The 24,410-nt window shown below is 37.4% G+C and overlaps 2 protein-coding genes across 11 annotated transcripts in view; one reads left to right on the top strand and one right to left on the bottom strand.

Annotated features, from left to right (window-relative positions):
• Positions 1–18,648, top strand: part of brip1 (BRCA1 interacting helicase 1) — a 70,923-nt gene extending 52,275 nt beyond the window's left edge. For 6 of the 8 annotated variants that reach the window (XM_058799255.1, XM_058799260.1, XM_058799259.1 and 3 more), the window contains exon 24: positions 18,526–18,648. The gene's annotated coding sequence lies outside the window, so the exon portion shown is untranslated. Of the gene's footprint in view, positions 1–1,394; positions 1,412–12,157; positions 12,238–18,525 lie in introns of those variants that run through there. The other 2 variants (XR_009274343.1, XM_058799258.1) reach the window with 2 other exon arrangements.
• Positions 18,649–20,036: 1,388 nt separating this feature from the next.
• Positions 20,037–24,410, bottom strand: part of tbx4 (T-box transcription factor 4) — a 28,386-nt gene continuing 24,012 nt past the window's right edge. For all 3 annotated transcript variants that reach the window (XM_058799267.1, XM_058799266.1, XM_058799265.1), the window contains exons 6-9: positions 23,182–23,334; positions 22,988–23,076; positions 22,677–22,912; positions 20,037–21,527 (exon numbers count right to left, since the gene is read on the bottom strand). In XM_058799267.1, the coding sequence (XP_058655250.1) occupies positions 20,881–21,527; positions 22,677–22,912; positions 22,988–23,076; positions 23,182–23,334 (1,125 nt within the window). In that variant the 3' untranslated portion in view covers positions 20,037–20,880. The remainder of the gene's footprint in view (positions 21,528–22,676; positions 22,913–22,987; positions 23,077–23,181; positions 23,335–24,410) is intronic.

The following is a 24,410-nucleotide window of genomic DNA, read 5'->3' as shown; positions in this document are numbered from 1 at the left end:
CAGACAACGGCATTAAGGAACGCAAAGAATATGTCTGATATGCCACTTGTGTTTGGTCTTTAAAACTATAACAGTTTAAATTATAGTAAATGGTTGATTTAAGTATAAGCAAGAGTTAAATTGTATAACAATTTTATGTCATTTTTGAGCCTGAGGCTCTGAAGGTGTTGTTGGCTGATTTTGATCATCTTAGTTCCTAAACATCTCCCCCTCAATCTGTCTGCAGACACAGCTGTCAAATCTTGGCTTGGGTTATAGTTTTGGAGCCCCTTGGAACAATAAACCCGGATTTCTTTCAGAGGTTTATTCAGAATTAGACGCTTAATCTGACTTAACAATTTGATAAGTAGACTGATCTGAGTATAGACATTCTTTGTTGTGGTTCATCCTCTGTTGTTTACTTTGAGCCTTTAATACATTTTTTTTTCCCTTCGCATCGGTAATCTCTGTTAAATCATAGAGGCCACTTGTCATTTAGGCGATTGAGTTTAACCTCATGTGTTATAGCTTAATTATAAAGTCGGAATTAATTTGTTGCTAAAAGGTGAATTATTTTATTTATTTTTTTATTTTATTTATTTTTTATTATTGGTTTAATTCATATTTTTGTTTTTTATTTATTTATATTTTTGTGGTGCATGTGTACATTTTTATTCACCAAGAAATTATTTCCAGCACATATTTCCAAAACTTATTTCCATTTACATGTACTTGCTGTATATGAAGATTTAGCCACTAACAAATGACACTTTCATGTAGTTTTAAGTACTTGAGTGGCCATCAGTTCAATCAATTAAACGCTTGTTTGGTAACTCCCTATTGTCATTTCCATTTGGTAGGAAATTGATTTCTTAATTATAAGAGAGAAATCATGTGTTGCTCGTTAATTAATAGTTAAACATTGCTGTTGACACACATCGGTGAATCAATAAAATTGACTTTTTAATAGAGATGCTGATGGACCTTATATTGAACCAGGCAGCGTACTTCTGTCTTTGGGGGGGACTTTATCCCAACTCAATCTGGACTCCAGCCTGTCAGTGTTTCAGAGTTATGTTTTTAAACTTTTACTTTTACTTTTATTTCATCTCCAGTTACCGTGTTTTCAACCCTTTTGGATCTAGCTGCTTCCAATAGTCAGACACACCATGGCTTAGATTGATCAGAGGCTTATTTGAATTCTTTCTGTGTGATTCTTTCAGGTAAAAGCATTGTCTGGTATAGAGCCACAGACAACAGCAAATCAGCCAGACAATGGATAACAGCCTCTCATTGTCTTGTTCTGCTGTGGTATTGCTGGACTGCTCATATATTACCTCACATTCCCCTTGTTTTGTGAGCTAGGTGCCTATAAAGTTGTCTGATTCCACCATGTGTTTTTGATTTCACTGTAGGCTGGGTGGAAGGCTTGTGAAGTTCACTTCTCTGGAAGAACTGTCTCCTTGATGCTGATCGTAGCGAGGATTACTTGAGCTATGAGCTTTGGCGGTCTTCATGCCATGCTATAAGCCCCAGCGCTGGCTCCTATTGGAGGAGAGAGCACTCCTTCCTGCCCATGGTGCTAAATAACCATGTTCTTGAGGGTCTGTCTCCTGCTCACCAAAGAATGTCAAGGGGCTAAATGTAAGGTTAAATGTAAATCAGCAACTATGGGCCTTGTTGGTAGATGTTCCATGCTGTTAGTGATTTGCTGCCATCTAAATACTGCAGACAAGCTATTTTGTCTGATATCAATACAGATCATAAATTTAATACAAGGTCCATTTATTTCTTATATTGCCCTGCATGTGTACATGTTTATCTTTGTTTGGACTTTGTTCAAAAAAGATACTGATCCTATGGTTTGTCTTATTGGTATGACAGTGCTTTTTTGCTGGCATTTTTTTTAGTGTAAGTTAGATATGTACTGTTCTGTACATTTCTAGAGTGCAGTTAGATGCACACATCTTTCCACGTATATTTTGAACTTTTCAAACTTTTTTTCTAATTTAACTTGCCAAACGGCTTTATGCACATGCAACATTCACAGATTTCCACCTTATTTGAATGCTGTCGTATAACTCTAGGCTATAGCCACTAGGCTGACCAAAGTGCTTTGCACAAGAGAAAATTATAAATACATACACAGAAAGCAATACAGACAAAAAAGAACAACCCGTTTTAAAGCTACTGCATAACAGTAATCAATACACTAAGTAAAACATAGGTTTTTAGCAGGGACTTAAAAACAGACAGAGAAGAGGCCATTCTAATCTCTAAAGGCAGGGTATTCCAAAGTCGTGGCCCTGCCACCGCAAAATTCTTAAGCTACCAATAAGTTAAGTACAATGGTTCTCAATCTCAACAATTTTTAATCTGGGTCCCATTGTCCATAGTAATCATGGCTGTTCATTCTTTGGTGAATACAAATTAAGGATAAGGATTTTTTTTTTTTTATTTACTCACAAATTTCTGACCCCTAAATAAAATTATTTAGAGCTTGACGTAACTTTTTCTGTGGGGTTAGATGGGAGGCAGAGTTTAGAGATATGCGTTAACTACTGTAATTTAAGTCAGAGTCAATTTAAGAATTTTGCAGAATTATCGTAGACAGTGAAAAAGTGTACAAAATAAAAGGCTTTATTACTAATAATTACTACTTGGTCACTTGCAACACTTTACAATAAGATTTTATACATTAGTTAATGCTATAATGTGAAATGACAATGAACTGTTTTTTTTACAGATTTTTGCTCATCTTGGTTAGTTAATTTCCGTATTAATGCATTTTTGAAGTTTCAAGTGGTGTATCATGAGCATGGATTAACAAAGAACACCTGTATATTTATAAGTTATCTTTAATAAATGTTGTATTAATAAATTATACTCAGTGTTACCAGATAAAAAATTTTGTTCCATAATAATCTTAATTACATTGCCAGAGTCACTCCCTAATAGTGCCTACATATGCAAGGCTTTTTTTTTTTATTCTTACATATGCAATGTGCCAGAGAACCATTACTAAGTAAACAGTAAGCATGTTCTTGACAAGTCGATAGCGATTTCATCAGAGAAGCCAATCAATCGTCTACTGTTAAATCCAGCTGCCAGCCCCCAGAATGATGGATGCTACATCTGTTTGTAGAGGTTTGTGTGGAAAAAAAATCTCCAGGCTGTGAGAATGCCCAGCTCCTCCTCTCTCTGGTTAAGTGTCAGAGCTTGCAAACAAGTGAAGGAAACCTAAGTGAAAATTGAATGCTTTAGAAGCGCGTACGCGCCCGTGAGCGCATTTGTGTGCCTCGCTAGAATGTAGGTGGTCTGTGGTTGTGTAAATATTGGAAGCTCTGAGACACAGTGTGTCAAAACACGCACGGCTTCAAGTGCCACGCTAATGAATGGGGGCCACATGTGGAGTGCCACGGCGGTTTGTTTAAGCAAATGAACTCTGCTGACAGACATCTGCCCTAATGTGCAGGCAGAGACAGCTCCGATGCAGGATTTATACAGACACACATACTAAGACGCACCCTTCCCCTTCGTGCCTCTGTGTCGAGAGGCGACTTCAGAGGCCTTTCAAAGTGGCAGCCGAACGGCAGAGGCACTCTGTGTGCTGACAGACAGACTGTGTAAGAGACAGAGGGTGGGTGAATTATGCATGCACACTTTCCCAACACTCAACGCTTGCCCTGACTCATCATTACACTGTGCATAAGATTCATGAGAAAGGCAACTGTTTATTTAGCCTCTTTTCAGCACTTTTATTCCTGTTGCCTTTAATCCGGCTCAGTGTGACCCAAGATCAGTGGTGTGCGTTTTCAAATTGATGAAACCGGTTTAAGGCCTTTCAGAGGTGGAAGTTTAGCATGTGGGCACAAGCCAACGGTTCCAAATGTCTCGAGGGTTTCAAAAGATTCAGTACAACAAAGGTCGAATGAGTTATGAAGAACTAATGAATTGTCATCGGAAGCGCGGCTGTGTAAAGAATGGCTTTCAGCGCGAATTTGAAGCGCTCTTTTTGCTGAGTAGTTGACTTTTATCTTTACATCTTTAGTGAACCATGTCTTGTTTTTTTTCATGCTTCAAGTTTCTGCTGCAATAAATGTCAGCATTATCTTAGTCTGCATAACATTTTGCAGTAATTCTTTAAGTGTGTGGGTATTTATCTTTTTATAGCATTTATTAATCTAGGCTAATGTTTTTTTTGTTTTTTTGATCAACTGTAATATTACAGTTATTAGAGTTTATTAAAATTTATGCAAATTGATATGTCAAATATTTATATATTACCATTAACAGTGATTTATTCATTTTGTTTATTGTTAGTTCATGATACTTGCATTAACTAATGTCACAAATTGAACCTTATTGTGAAGTGTTACAGAAGGTAACAGGTTATATTTACTCACAGTGAAATAAAAGTTGAGAAGCAGGTGTGACTCCATAGTCAAAGAGATAAAATACCATCACTTTTAATACAATATCTCCCGGCTTAGTACCAGGAATCACACCCAAAAAACAAAATGGTGTCAGAACAGCCCCAAGCCAGAATCTTCGCAACAACAAGAGAGGTGATACCTTAGAAACTGAAAACAAGTCAGCGTTGTCGTTTTCCAAAAGGATGAAAGGCACTTTTGCGGTGAAAGGATCCATGCTCAGAAGTTTGTATGCTTTAGCAAGCAAGGGATTACTTATGTAAAATAACAAGGGGAGGTGTCAGCACAGGTGCCTCTTGCTGTTGAGAAGCGCCACTGGCCGAGGTCCAGACACACTCACGCATCTGCAGCTCCCCTCCCTTCCTCTGCGTGTCAGCGCACAAAGCCCATGGGCTTTCTGACAATGAGAGCATCGCTGTCGCACCAGGAGAACACCTCGAAAGCAAACACGGTCATAGCTGGCCACAAAAGCGACCAGGGAGCACTGCACTTTTATGCCCCTGAGTGCCTTGTTAGGGGCACAATGACTTGTAGGCCTGGACAGCAGGTGTTACATTAAAGCGCTGCTCTGATGTATTGTGGACGTCTATTCGCACTACGACCTGTATTTGCTTTCTCTTTGACTTTACAATCACACCCAACAAAGCATTGTTTTTGAGAGCACAGGAAAGTGCAGTGATAAGCTTTGTTTTCAATTTATATTTATAGAGATTGAGGTGCTCTGATACTCGGTATCTCCCTCTTCTTTTTTTGTTTGTTGAAAACCAAGCCACTCAGTTTCTGTTTGCCTTTCTTTTTTTTTTAAATGGGCGTTTATATGAAAGACATTTCCACTATATAGTCAGATTTACAGCCATTGTATACATTTATATTTACAATTATATTGTAAATTGGGGTCGGTAAGATATTTTTAATATTTTTGAATGCTCACCATGGTTGAATTTATTTGCAGTAATTAAAATTACAATAAAACAACAGTAAAATCAAAATAACTGTTTTCTATTTAAATTTTTTAAGTAATTTACTCCTGTGACGGCAAAGCTGAATGTTCAGCAGCCATTTCTCCAGGCTTCAGCATCACGTGATCCATCAAATCATTTTAACTAATGCTATTTTTATGTAATAATATATGTATGAAATAGAAATCTTTTGTAAAATAATAAATATCTTTAATATCACTTTTGATCAATTTAATACATCTTTTCTGAATAAAAGTATGAATTAATTTTTTTTAAATCCTGTTTGAACAGTAGTGTTTATATGTATAAATATGTGTATGTATCTCATTTTGTGAAACTATTTTAAATAGTTATATACATTCATTCATTACCTATTTGTATATTAGGACATTTATTATTAATTAATTCATTCATTCATTGAAGGCCAGTAGATGGCAGTATGCTCCACTGCATTGCTGTTTTGCCAGCATGGTCTGGCTTGCGCGCATTGTCTTACAATATCTACATCCTGCCTTTCATAGTCATTTGGAAAGCCGATGACATCTTTGACTGCAGCAGGATTTTAACTATGTACATGTCACAACAAAGATGCATAGCTGTCTCTGCTTGACATAAATATGTACAAATATGCTTCTGTGCAACTGGCATTTATTGCCTCTTTTTCTGCTCAATCATTTCAAACATGGTCATTGATTTAAGCTGCGATGTCAACCGTACACCCTTGAACCCTTGAACCCCATAGCAGCTCACTGGCTGTGTGCTGCTGGTGTGTTATGAAAAACAGGACATCTTTGCTTTGGGCGACCTCAGAGGGCACATGCTTGGACTGGCTGGAGAACGCGTTCTCCTAAAGCCTCAAGAGGGGTCATGTGACAACAATTCTGTCATTGTGTGATGAAGCCCTCGCAATCCTCTCTTCTGCTTTCCTATGAGTTAATGTTTGCGCCCAGACCTGGAGAGATAATGAATTGCCATTAGAAACGAGAACATGTTCATAATTGCCATACACATATCCTGCAGCGCCGCTGAGCACTAGCTTTGTAGATGCCGTTTGCAGAATTAGGGGTGAGTCGGAGGCGTTAAAGCTTGGGATAATGAGAAGGCAAACAGGATTATTGACAGAGACACAAAGAGAGCTTTAGAGGTGTCTCCACCAGCTGTGTGAACGCAGAACACACTCCCAGTGCACTGGGAGGTACGTAAGATCAACACAGATATGGCTGAAGCTGTTAACCCTGTCACGTTCAGACAGATTCTTAGCTTTAGAGCTATATTAGTATCTTTATGGAATCATATGACCTAGATATAACCATTAACCTCATTGTTAGGGTGCTTTATTTGAATGCACCATCATTGTCTGTTAATTGGCTTTCATTCGTGACCCACTTTTTGCCCATGAGGCTTCAGCTCCCCGTTGTGCGTCTCCAGTCATGTGTCCAATTGTGCAGTGAAGGAGGGAGGAGGGACGGTGTGTCTCTGAGTTTGCCGATTGGATCGTTGCAGCACTTCCAATTACCCTCCTCTTTGGGAGCGCCAAGGTGTCACCGACATGCTCACTTCACCCTGTCATTTTTTCCCCATCAGTAAACGCCTTCCCACCCCATTATTTTACATCTCATTTGATTGCAGACAGGGGGCGCTGTCCGCCTACACTTTTTCACACCTCTTTATATTTATTCAAATGGATGGACTATCCTCTTTACGATTTGGAAGAGTCGCGTGAAGATTTACTTATCACTAAGTGGATGATATGTAAGTTTGCGAATGGTGTGAGGACATCTGCTTCTGAATCTCGTCTCATAGAGTACCGGCTGTTCAAACTCCTGGAAGCCTCCACCAATCAGCAATGCAAACACAAGCAAATTTCTCTCCTTTGTATCAGGCAAATCATTTGTCTGTTCTAGCAGTTTTCACCAAAAATGCTTTGTGTACCGAGGCAGGCTATTGTGTTCTGGCGTACTTGGGAGGATTTTGGAGTTTTAAAGTGTGTAAGGGAAGATTATGAGGAAGTCTTGCTGGAGAGGCAAAGAAAATGAAAAAGCACACATTGCTGGCCCCCCAAAACTAATTGAGTGTCTAAAACAACAAGGTTTCCCAGGGAGACTTGTTGTTTCATAAGTGTTAGCTTGACAGCACGCAAACACTGATCCTTCAATGCCCATGTCTAGACCAGAACAATTTTTTAGGGCCAAATTCATCTCCTGGTGTTTTAATCCTGATTTCCAGTGCCAAAAAGTTTCGTACAAAGCACATGTTTTATATTAAAAATAATAATTTCAATAATTTCTTTTGTTTATAACTTCTACTTTGTATAACTTATAAATTATAGTAATTTTATATTGTAATGATAGTAAGGTTTTGGTTTTGCATTGAATTTAACTGATCATTTTAAGTGTATCGAACTTATATTTTCTGCAATTTGGTAAAAGCCTTTTTTTTTTTTTTTTTCATCATTTATGTAAATTTGGGTGTTTTGTTATATTTTACACCCAAAACACCTAAATATGCATAGTTGATTATAAAAATATTAGGAATAAAACGATTTAAATAGATTAGAATATAATACAATAAAATAACTTCTCCGGTTTCTCACTGTAATTTATTTATTTATTTTTATTAATTTTTTTTTACATTTTATTTGTACAGAAAAACATAAATGTAGCGGTTGCTGAATGTACAACCCGAATTTCGGAAATGTTGGGATGTTTTTAAATTTGAATAAAATGAAAACTGAGCCAATATTTTATTCACAATAGAACATAGAGAACATAACCAGGGGTGCACATGTTTTTCAGCCTGGTTCTTGTATAAGAACCTGGAGATTTGGTTTGGTCCTCACACGGGCCATGGCATGTAGTGTGACCCATAAAATATAACTATAAAAAAATTAATTAATAATAGTGATAATAATATTATTGCACTTTATTTAGTTTTTTTTTTAACTAAACATAACTAACTAAAAATAATAAACTAAATAATCAAGTGTGATAATGCGATTTCATTTTAAAATAAAAAGGCAGTATTACATACAAATGCAATTATTTTATAGTAAACTTAAAAATAAAATGTTAATATTTTTTATTATTATTATCATTATTTTTATTTTCATCATTTTCAAACGTAAAATCAGCGAGCTTTTATTTTGGCGGGTTGCTGGCAAGTAAGTATTATGCGCTTCCGGGTTTAGCGCTGCTGATGGAATTGCGTCAGTGAATGAAATGTCACAGACAGTTTTGCTTTGAAAACGGCAGCGGGTAGCCTAGATTATGCTTTCAGTTTGAATAGAAATCTTATACAGTACAGTTTGTCGATCTAAAATGGTAATTGTGCATTAACAGCTGTCAACCATGTCGGTACGCAAATGCGCTGTCAGAACTTATTTACACAGCGCAATTTTAATTTTGGTCGCGCATGCGGACCTGTGGACCACTTATGTGCACCCCTGAACATAACAAATGTTTAAACAGAAATTTTACACTTGTCCACTAAATAAGCTCATTTCAAATTTGATGCCTGCTACGGGTCTCAAAAAAGTTGGCATGGGGGCAACAAAGGGCTGAAAAAGCAAGAAATTTTGAAAAGATTCAGCTGGGAGAACATCTAGCAACTAATTAAGTTAATTGACATCAGGTCTGTAACATGATTAAAGGGATATCTTAGAGAGGCAAAGTCTCTCAGAAGTAAAGATGGGCAGAGGCTCTCCAATCTGTGATAGAGTGCGTAAAAAGATTGTGGAATACTTTAAAAACAACGCTTCTTAACGTCAAATTGCAAAGGCTTTGCAGATCTCATAATCTACAGTGCATAACATCAAAAGATTCAGAGAAAGTGGAGACATTTCTGGGCGTAAGGGACAAGGCCGAAGACCTTTGTTGGATGCCCGTGGTCTTCAGGCCTTCAGACGACACTGCATCACTCATCGGCATGATTCTGTCATTGACATTACTAAATGGGTCCAGGAATACTTCCAGAAACCACTGTCGGTAAACACAATCCGCCGTGCCATTTGCAGATGCCAACTAAAGCTCTATCATGCGAAAAGGAAGCCATATGTGAACATGGTCCAAAAGCACCGTCGTGTCCTGTGGGCCAAGGGCCATTTAAAATGGACTGTTTCAAAGTGGAAAAGTGTTCTATGGTCAGACGAGTCCAAATTTGACATTCTTGTTGGAAATCACGGACGCCGTGTCCTCCACCTGACGCCGTGGCTAAAGAGGAGGGTGACCTTCCTGCATGTTATCAGTGTTCAGTTCAAAAGCCAGCATCTCTGATGGTATGGGGGTGCATAAGTGTATACGGTATGGGCAGTTTGCATGTTTTGGAAGGCACTATGAATGCTGAAAAGTATATAAAGGTTTTAGAGCAACATATGCTCCCCTCCAGACGACGTGTATTTCAGCAGGACATGGCAAAAGCACATACTGCAGCTATTACAACAGCATGGCTTCGTGGTAGAAGAATCCGGGTGCTGAATTGGCCTGCCTGCGGTCCAGATCTTTCACCTATAGAGAACATTTGGCACCTCATTAAACTAAAAATACGTCAAAGACGACCACAAACTCTTCAGCAGCTGGAAACCTATATCAGGCAAGAATGAGACCAAATTCCAACACCAAAACTCCAGAAACTCATAACCTCGATGCCCAGATGTCTTCAAACTGTTTTGAAAAGAGGAGATGCTGCAGAATGGTAAACATGCCCCGTCCCAACTATCTTGAGACCTGTAGCAGGCATCAAATTTGAAATGAGCTCATTTTGTGCATAAAATTATACAATTTCTCAGTTTAAACATTTTTTACGTTATCTATGTTCTATTGTGAATAAAATATTGGCTCATGTGATTTGAAATGCTTTTAGTTTTAATTTTATTCAAATTTAAATAATGTCCCAACATTTCCGGAATTCGGGTTGCATAAGTACTTGTTTTCCTGTAAAATATTATAGATTCTATGGTAGTTCATACCTTTTACTTAAAAATCCAAACATTTTCCAATAAAATTGTAATACAATGTTACTTCACAGTATATTTTTTCACTGTGTATGGCAAGGTTACAGTTTTAGCTGTAGCTGTTATTATAGCACTTTTACTGTAGCATCTTTTTTCTGTAAAAGTGCAGACATTTTTAACCATAAGTACATAAGGAATAAAATTGAGCCTCAACATCCCAGTATGTCTATTAGTGACAGCATAGGTGAGATCAGAAGCAATGTTTCCTTCACACGGTAAGGTATGTTTGCCCGTCTTTGATTTTCAACAGCAAACAGTTATTGTTTTTCTGATGACAAAGGAATAAAAATGATTTTGAGTCACGCAATTCTGTGTCATGGATGTCTCCTCCTCTGTTGCGCTGTACACAATAGCCTCTGGCTTGATAGCTCCGCTTAATCTTGCTTATGAACAAAAATTTAGTTGCTAACAGTCAATATTTACTCGACTAACATTTGAGCCTCTTTAAAACGTGAAGTTTAGAGTGATGTTTTATATTAGCAATCAGATTGCTAATGGCAGCAAGGGTGTTACTGCTAAAGAACAGAGAAAGCCTAAGGATTCCCCTTCTCACACATGCTGTCACTTGAACAAAAGAGTTGTGTGCTCTCTCACTCTTGTGCTCATAGTGTATACACAAACACACAACACAAAGACCAATAGGGGCAGAAGCTATGAGAGTAATCCAAAGAGCAAACAAGGGTGGGGAGCAGGGAGAAGTGAGCGAAGCCATGAGATTGGGGAGAGGCTATCTATGTTTCTACAGGCTTCACCAAGCTTATATCTAGTCAGGCTTCGCCAAAAGTGTTTTCCAGGTCAGCATTTGATTGATTTAGATTAACACCATTAATAAATAGTTAATTTTGTGTCAATATTTTCTTCTCGCTGTTAAGCACAAGATAAATATGAATAAGTGATTCATCACAGAGACTGCCACCTGTCACTAAGAGTACTATTAATGCTTTTCTCTCACGAAGAGGGACTAAGAGTGTTTATATTATCTTAGGATCATTCATCCATTTTCAACTGCTTACATGATGCTTTCACTTATAAATTATTGTTTTTGCTGCAGTATTTCTGGTTCATACACATTTTTTTTGTAAAAACTAACCTGCATGCACCTTGTTCTTGAGCTAAAAGCTTCAACAAGCTAAAACTGACCACTGATGGATTTATTATTTATAGATTTGTGTGTGTTTTGAGTTCACAACATGCTTTTTCAATCATCTTAGTGCACGAACAGATTGTTTGTCATGCATGTTTTGTACACTGACAGAATGTCAGCTAAGCCTGCACTTTAGACACCCGGCGCTAGTCCACTCTTGTGACACAAGGATGTTTGCTGGTTCAATCCGGATGAGAATGAAGAATTGAAGGAGACAAGCTGTTGCGTCAGTTGGGGGATAGAGCAACTTACCCGACTCGTACTGCCCTTTGGCTAATTTATAAACGAATAACACTGGCCTAGAGAACGTGACCTATAAGAGCAAGTGATGCATTTATTTTCTTTTGCACCTTTGCACTGGAGCTTTAAACATAATAAGTGTTTTAAACTTTACGTTTTACTTGATAAAGTTTGATCATGGCCTGACACATGTCTTTTTGTCGCAAGAATGTTCATAGTGTTTCATAGTAACTGGGATGTCATTCATGGTAGTTTAATTATTAAACTGCTGTATAAGACTTTAAAGACCCTTAATTTTTAGTGAACCTACATTGATTTTTGTTTTGGAACTCAGCAATTCTAACTGACTGATTCTCCCTGTGGTTTATGAGTGCCATTTTCCCTTTTTTTTTAGACAGATGGAAACAGCCATGCAAATAAGCAAAATGTGTCAACCAACCACTGTGCATTCAGTTAGCAATGCTGTTGAAAGAGGTAAGGAATAAACTAGCCAAATGTAATGTCCTGTGGTATGGGCCAATGTGCCAGGATTGTGAAATATTCATCACCATTGATTGTGTATCAGTTATATTTTAATGCACCAAATATATTTTCTCATTTATGGCCAAGTCAACCACAGTCCGCTCCACCCCCATTCTGGTTTAATATCAGGTGTTGAAATTTTGAGGTCACATTCTCAGTCGTTCTCGATATCCATCAGTGTCAGATTCCAAACCACACTGCACCTGACCTGACATGCCTTGCATTTGGTGTGGAAGATGACAAGATAAAGACCTGAACCGTATACAAATGTCACTGAGAATATGACCTCTTTCAGAATTGACAGTGTTGTCCATGTTAGTCGGGAAACTGTGCCTAATTGGAGAGGAAAAACTTAGTCAGCATGTCTAAACCAGAAGGAAAATTAACAAGTACAGTGGTAAACAAAAGACCATGTTAAAAGACAAGTAGAGAGGTATTATACTGTATGTTTCCCTGTTTGCTCGCTGTCATTTTCACTCTCTAGTGTTTTTAGCCGGACCTGAGTGAGTCTCGTTTCCTTTGTTCTTGCGTTTTTTGTTAATTAATGGTGAAGAGGTTGTGTAATTGGATTTCTTTGTCATTGGTTTATGCAAGTGATTGACACAGTGCTGTTTATTTAGTGAAAATGTTGTGCCATGTCAATGACAAAATGTATGGACACGTTGAAGTTCAGTTTCAGCAGAAAGTTTCATGGTTGATTTCGCTACTAAAGTAGCATTCTTCTGTAGAAAGGAATGTGTTTTCATGCGTTGTTCAGCCTGTCAAAAGGTTAGATTTTCTATAAGATATTGAAGCATGTTGGTACAACGTGCCAAATGTGTGGACGTATCAACCTCCAGTGGAAGTTTAATTGTTTTTATCAGTCTTAGTTGACTAGAGGTGGTACTATACCATAATTCTACATTTTATTTATTTTTATTAGTTGTATTTTAAATACATTAGTTCTATTTTAGTTTTAGTTTTATACTCTATTTTTATATTTTAAATATAGAATAGATTTCTTTTAATAAATTGAGCTTGTAGATGAGTCCAAATTTCCCTCCACATTTTAATTTAGAATGACAGGCTGACTTAGAAATCTCTGCTAAATCTGTACTGCCTCAGTACAAATACCTTTTTGATTTTTGTCTCACTGTTTTTGACATGGTTTTGAACATTCAGAGCATATAAGAAAAGCTAACAGCTGCAGAAACATTAGAATCCAGACTGTCTTTTTGTGTTTGCTACAAAGTAATCAAATTTGCTGTCTTGGGTGGCAGACAGTTATCTGTGCCATCAGAGAACATTCTGTAAACTGGCATCTCATTCTCAGCGCTGATTCCGCTGCCTGCAGCATATTTGCCTTTTCATACAGCCATCTGATATGTTTTACACTTCTAAAGAGTTTCTCAGAGTTACTGTATTTTGCTGTTTTTACCATTTGATGATTTGCATTTCGTGTGAAAGGATGGGGATGGAAAAATTGTTTTGCTGGTTCTGTCTGCGAGGTTTAAAGATTGGAATCAAACTGGTAAAAAAAAAAAAAAAATCCTTAGGCAATCTTATTTCCATTCTATTGTTGCTATCTTGATAAGTTAAAAAAAATTATACTAAGAAACTGCCTGAAGCTGAAAATATCAGTCAGGAAGAAACCTGGATTCATACATTAAACTATAATTTTGCTCATTTGATGTGTAGAATTTTATGTGAGGTCTGGGCAACTAAAGCAGCTTATATAAGAAAGCCCTTCTTGCTTCAGTAGCTGTTTCTTTTGTTGTTTGTCTTTAAGCCATACCAAACATACAAATAATGACCTGAATAGCACTTGAAGTAAACACACATTCTTCTGCTCTCTTAGGGCTTTTCAAACTCATTTAGAGTGGTCTAACCTCGGCATCTTTGTTTGCGTAGCTCTTCTGCTAATATACAACCACCCACAGTACTAAAAATGAGGCCTATTGAAACACACAAGGGTATGAGAAAGATAATGTGTTCACTGGCACTGATCATGACAATGACAGCTCGACCTGTCACTAATCTCGTGACCTTTCAAGCGTTCTTCGCATACTCACCATTCCTGCAGTGTTTCAGTGGTGTCCAAGCACGACAGGTAAAAGGTGTATCGCCCTTCATTCCGAGCTAGTACGCAGACGCCTATGTGAATTGCCACTTTATCTGTTTTGCTTGGCTGCCTGTCAAAGGTAGAAACATTGATTTAGATGTAATACAGTGTGCTCCCGTTTATCTTCTGAATCTTACCGGTATATGTAATCTTAACTTGTTTACCCTCATTACTTCTGGAGGGAGTCAAAACTAACTTGAGGGCATGAAGGTCAACTACACAAGACTGAGCAGAAAATCCCCAGCTGAGATTCGGGTTTGTTGAACTTTAATGTCATTGAATGCTCAGAAACCAATGGCTTTGAGAAATAAGTAAATACTGACTAAATATTACTGCTTTCATTTTGTTAGCTTCACTTTAGAAAGTTTAATGGATATAGAAAAAAAGACCTTTAAAGCATGTCATTTTCCTGTATAGGCACTAAACAGACCCACTTTTTCATGCAGCTAGTCAGCATGAAGCAGTAGACACCTGTTCTCACCAAGGTGCCACATCAGCTCAGGACAGCTTTACATAAGCCAGCAAGGATGAGCTTCAAATCACCTGTAAAGACTCTCTGAGCATTAACTGAGGACCTTAATCCTCTAGTTTGCCTTCCATCGCAGGCTTAGGGCGCTTACAGCGCCACAAGTTGGCATTGCTTTTGGCCAGAAGCCCCTGGAAAGTGAATTGTCATTTGTCAAATTCAAATGTTTGTGCTAAACTCACACTCTTATGTCTGTCTCCAAATTGTTTATATACATGTTTTGGAGATTATTTTGTACATGGAGAAATCTGTTTTCCATGGTGTTTTGTCTTGTGTATCTAATATGCAGTTTTCTGCTGAATTTTGTGCTAAAGCAGTTTATCTAAACAAAATAAGCTAGTATAGTGTAAGAAAAGTGCTTGATTTTCATTTGGTTTTCTTGTTCTACTTGGATTCCAGAACATCGCCCTCATTCCTTTAACGTGTCATATTCGGTGATGAAACTGATTGCGTATGCTGCTAACTTGAACCTGTGAGTTTTCCAGTAAGCCCACAGGTGGACGTGGCAGATGACTCACGAATCCAATCTGCTTTAGTTTTATTTTTATTTGCCCGGTGGATCTGGCTAATTAGCATTACAGGCTTTGCTTGGCAAAGCGTGCAAAATGACAAACAAGGTTGTATTGTGCTCCTCCTTTAGCCAGGTAATCACTTTTCGATGGTCTTATCCCTTCTGTCTGTCACTGGTGGCCTGATCTTCCATAAGCTGTATTTGTCAAACTAAACACTTGATCTATGCACAGGCATCAGCTGGAGGTGAGGTCTCGGGAGGCAGAGAATCTCAATTGGGATTTTAAAGAGGACAAATGAATTAGCCAGGGGCTTTGCAGTTGCTTTTTCCAGGCTAATCCCAAGATCTTCTCTCACAGTTTATGGGATTGCCAGCCTTTCCTGGGAGCAACATTATAAGTGACAGAGGTGATTCTGGAAGACACAGGCCTCAGGTTCTGTCTCCAATTACTTACTATCCATTTAAACTTAACATTACATTTGCACTTCCAATGTTGTTCTTCCTTGTTTTGTTTAATATGGATAACCAATAACTTATCGCAGAAACAGTGTCGTTAAATTACAACCTTATTTGTCCAACACCTCCATGGCTCTGCAGTAACCGTGTTCAGCCAGTAGAGGGGATTGGCACTCTAGATGGTTGAAAACTGGCAGACATTCTCCTTTTCTTACACACAATACCTTGTCTATTTGAATAGACCTGTCCCTATTCATCAAACCAAAGTACTATCCACTCCAGACAGCCCCTGTTGAGTCTTTTCTGTCAAGTCTTGACTTCATTCATTTGTTATTTTGGTCAAATAAACGGAATATGTGCTGTAGTAACAGAACTGGTACAAGTGAGGTAAGCATAAACAGTGTCTCGAGCTTAAACAAATTGGTTTTCCACTTCCTTAAATGACTAATGCCTTTAAAGGAGTGCTGATGTGGGAGTTGGACCTGTGGAAGGAAGGAATCTGTTGTTGTAAACTCAATTTTGTCACTAAGATGCTATGTACTCGAGGAGGTCCCCTCAAGACCAAATGCTGCACCTTGTTCTCAAAACAAGCAATGCCTAATTGTGTGCCTGATCATGTGACTAAGGAATCTGATCTCTTGCCTTTGACCGGTACAGTTGCTCTACCACTGGTAAAATACTGCGCTACTTTAATCATTGATTGGTTGCTTGATAGGTCATGTGTATGCTGCAATAACCCTCTCGCTGGTTGGTTTATTCGGTGCAGCACTTCCTGCATTTCCTTTTGGTCCTGTGCACACACTCTAGGATGCCGTGTTAAGATTGGGGGCTTGTGAAAGGGGCAGCCCTTGGTGTTTTAACAGCTGATTGGCTCTTTAGACCCAACAGAAACTCTTGTTTAGAGCGCAGAGGTGGAGTATTGAAGTGCACAAAGGCGTATCACGCTTTCAAACACTAATTTGCCATCCAGAATCCGCACTTTCCTTGACTGCACATGCACAGGTTCACATGCTAAGCCATTAGTTGGCCAGTATATGTGATGCAACAATGAGGTAATGTGAAGACTATGCATGTGTAGTCCTCAAATCCAACCGCAGCAGTTTTTTATAATCATATCCTGTTTTTTTGTTAAATGTTTGTATTCCAGTGAAGTATGTATTTGGATACAGATCAGCATTGTTCACTTTGTGAAGCTTTGTTGTGATTGGTTAAATAGCCTTTTATAAAAATTAGCCCCAAATTTGAGCTTGTTTGTTGCCTGTGTTCTTCTGCCATCACAGCACACTATATATCAACCTCACAGGCCTTTATATAATCCGATGGATAAAAGATTAATCCATCCACCATTTCTTTAGCAAACTCTAATCCGCGGTATGTATATTATACAATTATTAATTTTTATTGGTCCTTTTATCCAAAGCCACTCAGCAATGTTGGACCCCAATTTTCTACAGTTGGGTTTATGTTTTATTGGAGTCAACCAGATGTACCTTTTGATCAAGGGATACCGCCTTCAGTTGGACCCCTGAATCTCCCAATTTGGCCTTCCTCCTGAAGCCCACCCTCTTGTCTAAGATCAGTCAACCCCCCTCAGTTCCAATGCAGCAAGACCACAAACAACTCCATCTTGAGGGATTATGACTTTGTTTTTATTCCAAAGTCACTGAAAGTACAAAAAGCAACTTAGGCTTGACAGCATTTATGCCTGCTGCAATGGGCAGGTGAGGCAAAAAAGGGCTACATGTGGTGCCCCTCCCATTTCAGTCGCCCCCTTTTTTTCCCCGAGAGTGTTGGCGGGGCCCTCTGAATGCAAAGCTGTCCGGTCGCCCCAGCGGATCTGGCCGCATGTGGATCGAATCAGAATTATCCACTAATTGACTATTTACTGGGCTCCAGAAAGGCCATAATGGACTTGATATTAAATCTCCTCAAAGTATTTAAAGCGTGCTTCTGAGTGCTCCTTCGAAGAGCTGATTCCAGCGTTTTACAAGGAGGAGTGACTTAAGCTGCTGGGTCAGAGAGTTGCCTTGCCAAGGCGGCTCTCAGACGGGATTTAGGGACGACAGTGGGAAGCTGCAAGTGGAGGGCAAGGGAGATCTCCTCCAATGAGTTCCAGATGCCCACCAGTCCCAATGTAGATAGATACTACAAGCTGGAGTATTCTATGAGAGGCTTAAACCTTGCTCTGTTTTAATGGAGATAGACGGCTTTTTATGTGGAAAGTTAAATCGCATGAATCTTATAGGTCCAGTTTGTCTTTTATGTGCTACCAAAGCTTTGGTTTAAAAAAAAAAAATGGAAAAAAATCTGACTAAGTTTTGATCATATGACAATGAGGGCTCTTTTTAAGTGATCCTAGATTTATCAGATGGGATTTGGTAAAGGAGAGTGTTTCAGTTTTTAAAAGCATATTAAAGTACCACATGACACTTCCTGTACTTGAACCCAGTCAAAAACAGAACAGCACTCCATTGAAGTTATGTATAATACAATGGCTATTTACTTCATGCTCATGTGTCCTATTACTCTGTTGGTACTTTATGGGATTCATTCTTGGATTGTGTATCACTCGTGTAAATCAAAATGTTTTTTGGAGCATTTCAAAGAGCCAGAATCTGATGTTCTCATTTCCTCCCTTCCCCTTAGATCTGCTTGGTTTCATCAGCAGTCCAGTTCTTCTCTACAATCAATACCCTGGGACCCATTCGGAGGAATCAACTGCATTTCCCATTTGCCTTTTAATGTCCCTTTTATTTTTATCACAACAAGGTAATATTTTTTATGACTGTGTTTTTCCCTTATGTTCTGAGAAACCTGCTTTATACAAATCAGCTAATTTTTTACTTATTTGTTGTTAAATAAAGTCACAAAAATCACACGTAGCACTTCTGTTCATCAATGAATCAAATGAAAACATACAGTAGTTTAGCAGATACTCTCATCCAATGCGACCTTAAAAGTCCTTTAGTTTTCATGTGAAAACATTAACATATAGCATATATTCATTATAGAATTATGGATTATTATTATAAATATTATTTCATACATTATAGCATATTTCTTGTGATGCACCATTATAAGAAAAAATATATATTCCGCAATCACTTATTTCTTTAATTTTGCTCATGGCTGGTAGCTGATATTAAAATAGCAATTATTTTCTTATAAATTTGTTCTTAAAGACATCCTTAGATATTAATTAGATCATTTTAGTCGTAACTTATTTAGTCGTAACAGCATGGCAACAAAGTAAACATGTCTCAACAACGCAACCAAAACCACATCTGGAATTTTAACATCCAACACATTCAGATGGGTTGAATTTTGAGCGTTTTCTATAGATCATTATTTTAGATTTTAGATTTATTATATTTAGTCTTGTTAAATAACCATCCTATATTTGCTTTCTGCAGTCTGTTCAAACAGGAGGCCTTGTAAACAATGCTACATAATGAACTCATCATGGGAAATTAAAAAAATTACAGTTTATTCAACGTGTGCAAAAAACAGAGATACCTATGGATATAATTAGTCACATGCTGAATTAACTTTCTTTTTTTGTCAGTTTTCCAATTTTAAATGATGTAGTGTGAGTAAATTCACCACTATATGCTCCCTTAACACATCCTGTTTTCATTCATTAAAACTGTAGTGCTTACCAGTGATACACCATTCTCTTTGAGTTTGACTTGTGGCTGCCTGCCCGCAAAGGCTGTTTTACATTGTCGACCTCTCAAGGATTTTCCAACCCAGCCAGTTGAGTTTTGGACTTCAGATGAGTTCTCTGTTCTTCTCTCTTTCTCTCTTAATGATCGTTCTTTAAGCTTCCATCTGGTTGCAAGGAATTCTCTGATGTCACATTGCGCTAATTGAACAAATTTGGACAATGATTTGGTGCCAGACTCACAACTCAAACACTTCTCTTCTGGCATATATTGTTAAACCGGACAGACACAGTCCAATGAAAATGAAGGAAAAGCAAAGGGGCCAATTCAAGACCACTGAGCTGAAGAATTCAATGTTATTTTCTGATGAGATTAGATCTGGAGCAACAAGAATATGAAAAAAGAATCCAGCACTACTTATGATGAAGGGAACTTTAATGCTTTAAAAGTATCTATGCATAGAGTATTTTCTGAGCCAACTTAAATCTGAGCTGTAAATCTGCTATGCATTTTTGTTTTTTGCCACACATCATTTTTATCATTTGATTATGGTAGAGGGTCAAGTGTTTTAATATTTAATAGCTTGAGTTGCATTACAAAGATTGCATAGCATCAGTACATTAGCAAATTCCATTTAAATGTAATATATATCAAATGGAAAAAAATACATTTTTTGTTTAAAACTTTATTGCAATAATAGGAAATAATAAGAATCTCTTAATAACACCCAGCAAATTACTCCAACCAATCTTTGGGCTTGGCACAGGTTTTGCACACTCTAACATTTGAAGAGGAAAAAGGCAGCCTTAGTAACTAAGTCTGTTTAGGTTAACTAACAACTAAAATTTTCAATATAATCCATTGACTCCATTTTCATTATGCTCCTAATACACAAAATATCTCAAGCATAGCATAGTTTCGATTGGCACACACACATTTTGTGCTTCATACAGAAAGTCGAAAAGGTTCATCTTAAAGGGACAGTTCAACCAAAAAAGAAAATTCTGTCATTATTTACTTTCCTTCATGTTGTTCTCATGTGACTTTTGTTGAAGAATTTTTCATTTTTGAGTGAACTATCTCTAATGCCAACAACAGTGCATTAGGTATGCCGTTTGTGCTTGGCTTTACCACCTGCACAACTCTAGTCGTATCTCAAATTTAAATAAATACACAGTGCCATAAATTTTAGGTTTCCTATACTATTAGGCTAAATAGATTTATGGCTTTGCTTAACAATTTAGCATCATGGCTGTATGGAAAAATAATCTCATTGCAGTTGTTGTTCAGAGAGCTGAAGAGGAATATAGTTGTAGATGGTGTTGTGGGTAACTCTTTAACTGTCAGTCCAGTGCGGCCCAACACTGCTGAGGCCCGTTTGGTATTGATAGGCTGGTTCTCGTGTTGAAGTGGGGCTATGGGTCGGATAGCCTGTGAAATCCCTTTGTGAACGAACTGGTGACCCAGGCTTCCTATGAAACAGTGAGGAATGTGCTCTGTCACGGGGGGCAGGGCCGGAGGGGGAGGAGGATGCTGAAGATGATGTGGGTGGCAACACCCGCTGTGTGGTAAACGTGACTAGGTCAGGAGGTGCTGGATGTGGACGCTGCATGGATGGTGAGTGGTGGGGAACCACAGTGGTAGCAGAGGCTGTGCTGTTGAAGTGGGCGGGAAAGGGCTGGTATGGCATAGCCTCCACAGTTTGCATGCCGTAGCGAGGATACGGCTGCACTGACGCCCACATATTGCAGTTCAGGGAGGGGGCCGGGAGGTCATCGGCACCAATTGCGCCCCCTGCCTCTCCCTCCATTCCTCCATACATGCATGCCTCTCTAGAGCCCAATGCATCGCTGCAGTATGGATGGGACAGCAGGGGTGGATCGTAGGAAGGAGGGGAGCGGAAGTAGTGCTCCTCTGAAACTGCAGAGGCTGTTGTGTCAAGATAGGGGCGTTTGCACCCCAGCTCCAAATGCCTTGTATTATCTAAAAGAAAATATACAGTAATATTTGAATACACAAAGTTTGGAATTTAATCAAATTTTGAAAAACGCATGTTAAATCATTCATTAAAAAATGCAACTATTCATAATTTATGTCAGGATTAGAGCTGTACCCATGCCAATAATTTTATCAGTGTTATTTATATTATATTATATTATATTATATTATATTATATTATATTATATTATATTATATTATATTATATTATATTATATTATATTAATATGAAAAAATAATTTTATGATGCTTAAATTCACTTTGTAGCTTTTAAATTTTAGTTATTGTGTATATTGATGATTATTATATTCATAAAAATTTTATTGATTTTAATAATTTTAAATGCTTCAACTCACGCAGGCTGCATTTATTTAATCCAAAATACAGTAAATTCTACAAGTGAATTTAGGCAACAGTTTTATAATGCAAAGTCTAAAAATGGAAAATTAATGACAAGATTGACATTTAAAAGTGTTAAATTAATTTAATTATTATACACTGTAAAAAGTGATGTTGACTTAACTTAAAAAAATTGAAGAAACCCGTTGCTTTAAAATGATTAATTAAATAATTAATAAAACTTGACAATTCACTTTTTTTTTTTTTTTTATTATTTACTTAACTTTAAGGCAACAGGTTTCCTCAATTTTTTTAAGTTAAGTCAACTTATCACTTTTTACAGTGTAGATTTGGGGTTGTAGTGTATTTTATGTTTTAGAAAGTCTCTTATGTTCACGCAGACTGCATTTATTTAATCAAAAATACAGTAAATTCTACAAGTGATTTTAGGCAACAGTTTTATAATGCAAAGCATAAAAATTTAAAACTAATTATGAGATTGACATTACATTTAACAGTGTTAATTCATTAAGTTAATTATTAATAATTAACACTGCTAATTATTAAATTATTAGCGCTTTTAAGTATAAATTTAAGCAAACGTTAGATGATGTCAAAGTAAATGTCTAAATCTAAATGTAAAAAATACAGGAAATGAGCACAGCTGATATCCAATATATAAAACCTGACCGATACAGATACATATCAACCAATTACATATGGTACTATTGTTGTGCATCCCTAGTCAGGATTCATGTGTTTTTGGCAAATAAGGTGGTTGCTATAGCCCTGTACCTCTGTGCTTGAAGCAGTGGTAAAGAAGGCTGGATTCCCGGCTAGATGGGAAGGAGTTAGAGAGAGCTTCCTGGGAATCAGAGTTCGGTAGAGGGACGCCACTGTCGTACTGATAGTGAGAAACCACCTGCGGGTGGCTACTCAGCACACCTGCACCCAGTTTTCCTGACAGATGGCCATGTGATGAGATAAGCCGCTGCCGGACCATGTTCTTAGAAATTACAGGGTAATCTTTCCTAGGAAAAGGGGCACTTGATCAGTAAGATATCTATTTGGTATGTTATGCAGCATATTTTAAATGATAATCTTACCCTTGAAGTCTGGACACACGCAAATCACCCTCATCGCTGCCACGAAAACCTTTGGCAAAAGGATTGTTCTCAATTTTTAACTGGGTGATCTATAAAAAAAACAAACGAGTTAGTATTTGTAATGTTAATTAAAAACAACTGCAGGTATGAGCAATAGTTGACACACTTGTGTTATGGGCAGGTTCTGTTGGTACCTTATGGTTCTGATAGGATGTAACAGAGATGAAAGCTGTCTCATGGAAGACGTGAGTGCAGTAGGCCGTGTTCTTAGAGCCAAAGGCATTATTTTCATCAGCCTTCACGATGTGTAACCTGGGCTGGTATTTGTGCATTGAGTTCAAGATGATCTGAGAACAGAAATGCAGGCCTACATTAGGAAAGAATATTAACAAAAAGAGACCTTTTCCTTTTTTGTTGTTAATTCTATTGCATGTATATTTTATACAGTTGAAGCATACGTTATTAACACACTGACCGTGCTTGACGCATGAAGGACTTTAGATATGTACATATGTTAACGAATCCATTTAGGGTCACAGAATATTAAATTATTGGGTTGAATTTATTGTATTTGATCAATTACATAAATATATGTCTATATTGTATATTGTAACTAAAAGTACTGTTGCAGTACATTTATCTACCAATTACAATAATTTTTATATAAATATAATTTGTGTATGGGTTGGGGTTAGGGCTTTATTAAATATACATATGTATGTATGTATGAATGTATATTTAAAAAATATATATTTTTGTATATTTATTTGAACACTAGTATTGTTAGCGTTACTAGTAGAACACCAAAATTATTAGAACACTAGTATTTTCACCAGCTAAATTCTATCTTTTGCTGTAGTGTGTCAGTAGGAAATATCAGTTTACGTTTCCAAACATTTACTTTGCCATTAATTGTAATAATCCAGTGAGATTTTTGTTTGTCTGACAATAGCCAGTGCTGCACACAGAGATCTGATCTGATCATCATCCAGTCTGTCTAGAATGACTTGAAGAAACAGAACAAACTGAGACAGACTAAATCCAGAAGAATTGTGGCAACATCTGCAAAGAAATAACTGACTTAAAACCATTTTTTAGCTTGTGAAAATACTAGTATTCTAATAATTTTGGCCACCTATGTGTGTGTGTGTGTGTATGTGTATGTATATATATATACGTATGTATATGTGTGTATGAATGTATGTATGTATAAAGTTCATTTGCAAATTCTCAAAAAAACATGTATTTTTATCATGTTTTTATTGTTAGTTAGCTGTTTTTTTTTTTGTTTTTTTTAAACCTAGTCAAAATAACCCAACTGCAGTTTGATTGAGATTAATTGGAATGCACAATGAAAAAACATGATTTCTGAGAATTGTTAAAAACGGAGTTATCTGTTTTTGCAAATGAACTCTTCATATAT

This window comes from Onychostoma macrolepis, chromosome 15 (assembly GCF_012432095.1).
Source record: "Onychostoma macrolepis isolate SWU-2019 chromosome 15, ASM1243209v1, whole genome shotgun sequence".
NCBI classification, from domain to species: Eukaryota; Metazoa; Chordata; class Actinopteri; order Cypriniformes; family Cyprinidae; genus Onychostoma; species Onychostoma macrolepis.
This window is presented reverse-complemented; position numbering and strand designations above follow the sequence as displayed.